Source organism: Gymnodraco acuticeps, unplaced genomic scaffold (genome assembly GCF_902827175.1).
Source record: "Gymnodraco acuticeps unplaced genomic scaffold, fGymAcu1.1, whole genome shotgun sequence".
NCBI lineage: Eukaryota > Metazoa > Chordata > Actinopteri > Perciformes > Bathydraconidae > Gymnodraco > Gymnodraco acuticeps.
In genome coordinates this window covers 2,458,786-2,467,000 of record NW_022990590.1, presented here as the reverse complement: position 1 = coordinate 2,467,000, position 8,215 = coordinate 2,458,786, and the positions used below count along the sequence as shown (strand labels likewise).

Genomic DNA, 8,215 nt, shown 5'->3' with positions numbered 1-8,215 from the left:
GCATGTGCAGTATGTGGACAGGTGCAGGTGTGTTTTTGTTTGTCTCAGTAGGCTCTTTTCTTGCTGCAAGCCTATTGATGTGTCTGCCGCAGTTTGCATTCTTTCAGCGTCAAATCTCACTATAAATAAACCCTGCGCCCTCTCAGACCTTCCTCAGAAGCCCCGCAGATTCTTTCCCTCTGTTAATATTGGTAAGGAGCAGGAACAACATAGGAGCTAGCTTCTAGTCCAACCTTCCCAGGGATCTTTGCAGCGACATGTAATGCATGAAAACATGCTATCGTGTTTTTCTAATCCTCCCATGGGAGTCTATCACATTTGAGGGCATGTTACTTGTCACTCCCATCCAGTGACCCTACACCCCACTGCAGTTCATTACTCCAGCAGCACCTTGACCCCGCTCTGTCACTTTCCTCTCCACACTTCTATCTATTGTTGTTGGTTTCCAATTACTGTTACCAAAAGAGTTCAATGCTTGGTTTGCAATCAGTGCAGTGTGAGCTACCTGTCATGTGTTGTATTTGTGCAGCTAATTTCTGTCAGAATTTGAAACTCTGTTATTCATGTCAGCCACACAAGACGCCCCCCCCCCCCCCCCCCCCCCGATATAGACATCAACACTGGCTGGTTCACTGTTGATGATCTTGGAAAATTGGAGCGACCACGTTTTTTCACGATAAATACACATTATTTATTTACAAATAAAGTGGTTATAATAGAAATAAATACAAAATAAAAATCTGAGCATTATACTTCATGTGGTATTGCACCCATTTCGAAATGTACATCAGAAATACATTTTCAAAACCAGTAAAGGAATATTCCTCTGATTAAAATATTTATTTTTTTCCCAACTTTACGTAGACATAAATATATTCATATATAGTTTTCTTCTTCCACAATAGCTCTGTTTGTCTTTCATATAAATAAACGTCTTCATTGGGAAACCGGGTGTCCATAATAACCTCTGATGTCTCTTTCAGTCTCTTTGTCCACTTTCTATTCATACCACTGTCAGTCTCTCACCGGCAACCACAGCCCTCCACCACCATATCCTGGTAGTTTTTCAGGATGACTTTCTCGTATTCATCCAGGTAGAGCAGGGAGATGGGGCTGAGGTCAGTGGGTACGCAACAGGCTCTGGGGATGTTCGAGTTGACTGAGTTGACCAGCGTCTGAACAATGGCGTGATTGGTAGAATTGAGGTGGTCTGCCAGTGGGAACGGACATTCCCCTTGGCAATAAAAGGCGGCGTAGCCAGGGGGCGCCACTATCCACTCGTTCCAACCCACATCACTGAAGTCCACATACAGGGCATGCCTCTTGCAGCTGGCCTTGTGCTGGTGCTTCCTGCGTTGTTTTCGGACTGCCGCTTGACGTTTTTCCCGTGTGTGAAGTACAGAGTCACCGCGGCCGTCATGACCATACGTCACCAGCAGAGGCCGGGCTTGAGGCCACGAGTCCTGGTCCTGCTGCAGGGACCGGCTCACCCTGACATGCCTACTAGGCTTCCTGCTATGCTTCCCTTCCATGTCCCCCTCCTCTGGGTGAAGCACCTCTACCATGAATCCATGGTTGTGACCTTTCCCAGAGGTCCACTGGGACACGGCGGGGCTGACGTCAAAGCTCTCCCAGCGGCTCAAAGAGTCCTGCACAAGCCGAGTGTCCAGCAGACGAGCCAGAGGTTCCCTACCTTCAGTGGCAGGAACTCCGAATAGCTCAAAAATGTTGATACGATGGAGGCCACCTGCAGTCGCGCTGCTGTTTCTGGAGCTGTTGCTGTTGGGCGATGCAGCTCCCATGACCTGATCCCTGTAGACGCGGAGCTCTGCAGAGGTGATGAGCTCCTCATCAGGGATTGTAGTGAGATTGAAGAAGAACTGCTGGGTCGTTTTGCCTTTCAGCCTGGCCAGGGCCTCCATAGATTCTAAAAGAGATTGAAAAAAGAAAACACAGTGTAAGAGGAAATACTTGGGAAATACATGCTTAGGATGAAACAAAGAGTTTATGCATGGTACAAGAACAAGAAACAACACTTGATTAAAGCCTGGCGTTAGGGTTCGGCTGAGAGCAGGGAAACATTGATAAATGGTTTCTCTTGCTCTCTCTCTGTCATACTCTCACACACGACTGGCTCCTGGCAGCCCTCTTTCTGCCACGTGGTTGTATTGATTGGGTGTGGGCCATTGTCACAAAACACACACATCAAAACTTTGCATGCATGACTCAGTGTAATATTCTCATGGTGATGTAATATCATCATCAGTGTCATGGTCATAAATGTACCTGACTAAATGTCATGAGAAGAAAGCTGTGCTCTTCCATCTATTGATAAGATCTAACATGCTTGTCAGACTGCTTTTTAATAGCACATTACCCTTTGGTTGCTGCACACAATTCCCGCTATGAAAAAAAGTTGTAGTGTCTTTGGAAATGTCATAAAAGGTTATGAACAAAAGAGCAATGTGGGAATTGATTTGCATAAAAAGTAACATTATTGGCAAATAATGCATTTACAGAACTTTGCTCTGAAATATTGTTGCATTGTGAAAGGAAATATAGGAAACTATATTATCTGATATCTGAAAAGAATATATAGTTCACAAAGGGAAATCTAAGTGAACCATGTTTGATATATTATTTTCAGTTCTGAGCACTCCCTTGAAGTGTGTTTAAGACATCAATTTCAATGTCCTGAAGGATATGAAAGTCATATTTATACACTTAAGATCATTGGTATACCCCCGCTATATTCCACCGTAAATGACAGAAATCTTAGTAAAAGCTGCAATTTTCTTTGAGGCTGCTCCACTTTGAACTCGCACTTTATGAAGTTCATAGATGATGTATACGTTTTAATCTGTTTGGTGTGGTAAAATAAACACAAACTTTGAACTCAATGCTGTTTCAAAGGAGGCATTTAGGAAATTCCACCATCTCATCCTAAACCTCCCTCCAGAGGCACAAAGACCTCAATTAGGCCTATCACTCCTTATTTGATGTGGGAAAGCCCCCTGCGTCTCGTTCCCTCTCCTCTGTCCCCAATCCCTCTCTTTCTTTCCTCCCTCAGCTCCCAAATCCCCTTCTCCCTCTGTTCTCTTAGCCCCAAATCCTCTTGTCTTCCCATCTCCTTCTCTATCACTCGTTCTGTCTTTTCCGCAGCAGCATGCTCACTCTTACGCTCCTGTCTCTCTTCTGTAGAAACGGCTGTGTGAACAAGTCGAAGCTTGTCAAAAACGTGTGAACCGCAGATATGAGTGTATCAACATTCCTAATTTCTTTTTGCGCTGCATGCCAAAACAAAAGATAAAGGCTAATGCCGGGTCATTCATCACGGACCTGTCTCAGGCAGCCACTTCCTGTGTAATAGTGGAAATGTTCTATTTGGCATAGAAAATGGTTATTTTTGAAAACTGATAGGAGTGAAAGCAATTATCCCGGTGAAATTAATATCAGCAGGCAGATGTGATGAAGGATTCGAGGTGTTTGCTTTGATGTGCTTACATCTGTAGGTATACATGCTATATTATAGAGTGGCCGTCAATCGAATGTATCTTGACATGGGAAGACGAACAACCCTGCAGCTCTGTTAACATGGGATGAAAGCGCCAGAGGAACATATGTAAACACTGTCAGAACATTTGTAATAGCCGGTGGTGTCAAGGTGTGTGCTGGCTAGGTGCAGAGGTTTCCAGCAGTCACTCAGCCTCACTGCCCAGGCCAGGCTTGTTTGTAGTGTGTCAGTGTAGCCACTGGGTGTCATTGCACTAGGCCTCTGGAGAGCACCCAAGCAACCACTCAACCACCCCTCTGACTCACCCTGATGGAAACTTCCCCATTCAAACACTTAGGACTCTGTAGGACCTTGTGTAGAGCCCCTATGGACGCACTAACTTGTATGTTATAAAAACTGGAAGCTTGGCCATAGGAAATTCAACGGTAGTTTCTATGTATGTGACAGTATAAGTTATTTTGTATCATACATAAATCATTTCGATATATTCCACTCTATTGCTCAGTGGTAAACATATAAATAAAGCATCAGTCGTGTTTAAATTTCACCTGTTGTTATTAAACCATTTCATCAGCAAGATGTAAAGACATGACTGGTGAAATAATGCACTTTTCCTGAATCTATACACCTTCATTGTGTGAGCCTTATTCAATGGAGCATATGTTAACTTGGAAGCAAAAAATGGAATTGAAGTGAAACGCTGAATTCAACAATCCGCAAGTATCCAGCCTATAAACTAAGTGGGCAATTATGGTGTTTTTGGACCGTGCGTAATGGCGCACAAGAGGGGTGATTTGGAAAGAATAAGGCGCAATCCCTCCTCTCCCACTTTTATTTTTTTAAAACCAAGGACTAATTTCAGTCTCGTTAGAAATGACTCAGAATTCAGTCTGACGCGATGACTTTGTCATAACGCGTGTTAGTATAATGTCATGTCTTGTGTTATTGAAGTAACAGGGTGATGACTATCACCTGCGCAAAAGGCACACCGCCCTTTATCCTGCTCCTGTGGTGCGTGTCTGGAAAAACTGTTTTCAGAGCCCACGCAAACACCATCAATTATTAAGAAACAAATTACCCCAGGGATACCACCGCCCCTTGATGTTTTGAGCCCGTGACAGCTGCGCCAGGGGCATGTTTGGTCAAAGGTTGCATCACTACATGTATGGGAGTTAATTTAATTGCGCATGAGATGCTTGTTTGTAAATCGTGTCACTGAGGTTAAAGCAACCCTAAACGTATTAATGTGTTAGAAATAACGTGCACGCGTGTCACCTGTAAATGACTAACGCTCCATAAAACAGTGAAGACTCTGAAGTTGAGTCTTGGCGCATTGAGTCATGTTTAAATATAGGTTCGGGCTGTCTGAGGATCTCTCAGGCTGACAGCAGGTAAAGGTATGTCACTAATACATACCTTCATGGTGAAAGCTTCTAATCGTGTTGGCCTTGCTGGCGGCTCTCTCTGCGTGTTTCCCCATGCTCTTGGGCCGTTTGGTGCTGTGGTCTCCGTTTGCTGAGTGCATGCGGTAAAGGTCCACCATGTACTGCGGCACCACTGCTTGCTTGCTCGGGGTCGGCTTGCGCCTCAGTCCAAACATATTGAGAAGCCGAAGCTCAAACTCGTTGAGGAAGCTCTCCGACCGCTCTGGGGTCTGCTTCCCGGATTCGCTGTATTTTCTCCGGCCGACCTCGGGGATAAGTCCCGTAGCTCCTTCCAGCAACACTTCAGCGAGCAGCAGTACCATGAGAGAGCGGACCAAGCCGACCATGATCAGTCAGTCCCTGTGGAGAAAGTTGGATTATGTCAATACACTGGTGCTGAGGTATTGACATGAGGTACACGCAGCAGGGGCTTCACTGCGGCATTCTTCAAACTGTGTGCGATCCCCCCATACAGTAAGAATGATTGAAGGAGAGCAGGTTAAAAAAGGAAGACACCTCTTCACTTTGAAGTAGAAACTAAAAAGGGAGCTGCAAATTACAAGCCCGCAGGCAATATAGCGCGTCTAACTGAACCAGAAGATTGATCTTAACATGAACAGAAACATGAAAATATCAAGGTGAGGAAGTTTTGAAAGAGAAGAACAGAAAAAAGGGGGGAATGACACGGGGAGGACAAATCAAAGAAAGTGGGGGGGGAGACATAAACATAAAGTCTCCAATTATAAGAGATAAGAAATCACGTTTCGTTAGTGAAGTGATATGAAAAGAAATGCAAGTGTGCGTGGCCCCAAAGATCACAAGAGGTGTGAAAGAATGTTGGAGAAAGAGTTACAAAGCAGCAGGAGAGGCAGGCAGACGGTGCTACAAGCGTCTATTTGCAGAGGCTTTGACGGTCATGTATAATCATAAGGGATAGAGTTACTTCAAGAGGCTCGCAGGTGTTAGATCTGACGTGCGTACCAGAGCCAGATGTAGCCCGGGACAAGACATCAAAAACAAAATATCATCTGAGTAACAAAACCTCCAAACAAACCACCTTTTAAACGTATTTCTGTTCCCCTTCAAAACGCTTTAACTTTTACGCACACACACCATATGAGCTTATACAGTGGGATAACTGTAGATTTCTAGTTGGTAAACGTTTTATCATAAAGCAAGTTATGTTACACTTGGTGACATTAATAAGATTTCGTTTCTTGTTAAAAAAAGTTAAACTGAGAGTATTTGTCTTGTTTTTACCTGACGAGGAAGCGCTGTGTCCGGTCGTCTTTCCACCTTGGGGCTCCGATAAATTCCACATTAATTCGTGTTTAATCCACGCTGCTTCTCCTTGAGGGACCAAAGACAGCCCATGCCGTTCGCCGATCTCTCGCACATATTTTCACCAGCTGCAATTCGGGTTAGGTCTTGGTCAGCGCGGAAAGAAGAAACAAAAAACTATGTTAAGTCTATGAGGAAGCGGCTTCGCGTAGGCAGGACCGATCTAAGTATAACGCGTCTTGGTTGAACATCTTCAAAAGAGAACAGCTCTCTGAGACAAAAGTTGAGCTGGCTTCAGGAGAGATGAGCGCACCGGAGTGTCGCTCCTTGGACCTTGTTGCTTCGAGCGCGTCGCCTCTGCTCTGTGCGCCACAGCGTAGTGGTTGAATTGATTGGTGCCTTCTCTTCCCCCTGCGACTCCTTTTGTCGTACAGTGATGTCACCAAGGGGCTGTCAATCATGTGTCCACTAAAAAGCACCTCCTGTGGACCTCTATCAAATAAACACAAATCCATGCTTCACTTTTTTGATAAGATTTGGCCACGGGAACCCCCATGGGCTTTTGTGTATTAATGGATTGGGTCAGTAGAGTAAAAAACAGTTGGAATAGTACATTGTATACAGTCTCATAATTCAGTAATGCTTGTTAAAAATAAATCCTTATGTTCCGAGATACTTTGGGAGTAATTAGCATGTAAAAAAATACCCTTATTACAAACAACTCTTTATCTCTTGCATCTTAACATACCCTGGAAATTCACACCATAAAAATAGTTATAGAGTCAACAGTTAAAACCGTACTGTTGCTTTTAGTTGTTTGCTTTTTGGGGTGATTTTCCATACATACATAGCGAACATCTATTTGCTTCATGTTTTTAAATAGCATCAACATGTCTTGTTGCACTTCCTACTAGGTGAAATATTCCTGTGAATCCGACCACACAGAGCAAAAAAGCACGTCAACTCATGCTGCTTCATACAAAGATAATTAATCAAAGGTGTGAATAGCTGGATCAAACATGTTTAGCTTCTGGATTAAGGCAAATAGATAATGGCTTCACAATGTGATGCTTTTGTGGTTTAAGGGATTAGTTCCTGCAGAGGGACTATCACGTCCTCCCACTGAACTTCACTGTGTGGGTGTAGGAGGGGGGGGGGGCTTGTACATGTGTGTCTGACACCAGAGCAGATTTATACATACTTCCTCGGGATCTATCTTGTCATTCCACTTCACAGAACTTTATCAATATATCAGTGTCAGATTTTGGCTGCATGTTGATGTTCATATCCACAATATTGCCCTCCCAAGAAGACGTCATTTAGCTTAGATAAGGCTCCACATTTTAAACCTCTGCTTGGACAAAATTGTATCTTAAATAGGTGGTTTTGGCCTGATATAAAATGTGTATGTCTTATTTTTGCTCAACATATGTCAAACATGATTAATTAATGTTGAAAAATGTTTCTACATTTAGAAAAGTACCCTCTGTATTTGTACAGTTCAGCTTTCAGTGGCCGGAGAAACTTTGCTGCATTGTTTCTAGCCCACGGGGGGTAGTCATCAGCATTAATGTTTGGGTCATCTCCATAAGAAAACCCCCCATTGATTCCCTCTAGTGACTCTATTAGGGGATGATGGTTGGGCAGGCGGCTGTGTTTTGGCCAAAGCACCCGGCCTGTTTGCTTCGAAGAGATGGTAATAGATTATATCCAACAGAGATCACAAGATATCTTTGTTTCCTTCCAGGACAATAACATTTTATGAGGGATAATCCCAGATCATCCATTTAGCAATTAAAATACAGAGAGGCCCGTGGTGCATTCCGTTACCTGAGAACAGCGGTTCGGCCTTCCCCTCGCTTGATCCAAGCACTTGTGATTTTACACATTTTTGGTGGTTGAATGCTCCTTTTGCTTTCCTTGTTCCTTTTGCCTTTTATTTAATTACCAGTATCAGTTAACGTTGACTCACAGTGACACATACTTTCTGTCAAAT

At 43.8% G+C, this 8,215-nt stretch overlaps 1 protein-coding gene across 1 annotated transcript; it reads right to left on the bottom strand.

Annotated features, from left to right (window-relative positions):
* Positions 1-666: 666 nt before the first annotated feature.
* bmp2b (bone morphogenetic protein 2b) lies at positions 667-6,599 on the bottom strand. The gene is made up of 3 exons (XM_034228443.1): positions 6,199-6,599; positions 4,931-5,298; positions 667-1,927 (listed from the first exon to the last, which is right to left on the bottom strand). The coding sequence occupies exons 2-3, from the start codon at positions 5,283-5,285 to the stop codon at positions 1,023-1,025; spliced, it is 1,260 nt and encodes a 419-aa protein (XP_034084334.1). The 5' UTR covers positions 5,286-5,298; positions 6,199-6,599; the 3' UTR covers positions 667-1,022.
* Between the last annotated feature and the right edge of the window lie 1,616 nt (positions 6,600-8,215).

Coding starts and splice junctions, on each gene's coding strand:
- bmp2b (XM_034228443.1), bottom strand. CDS start 5,285: ATGGTCGGCTTGGTCCGCTCTCTCATGGTACTGCTGCTCGCTGAAGTG. Junction 1,928..4,930: donor TAGAAGCTTTCACCATGAAG/GTATGTATTAGT, acceptor AATCTCTTTTAG/AATCTATGGAGGCCCTGGCC.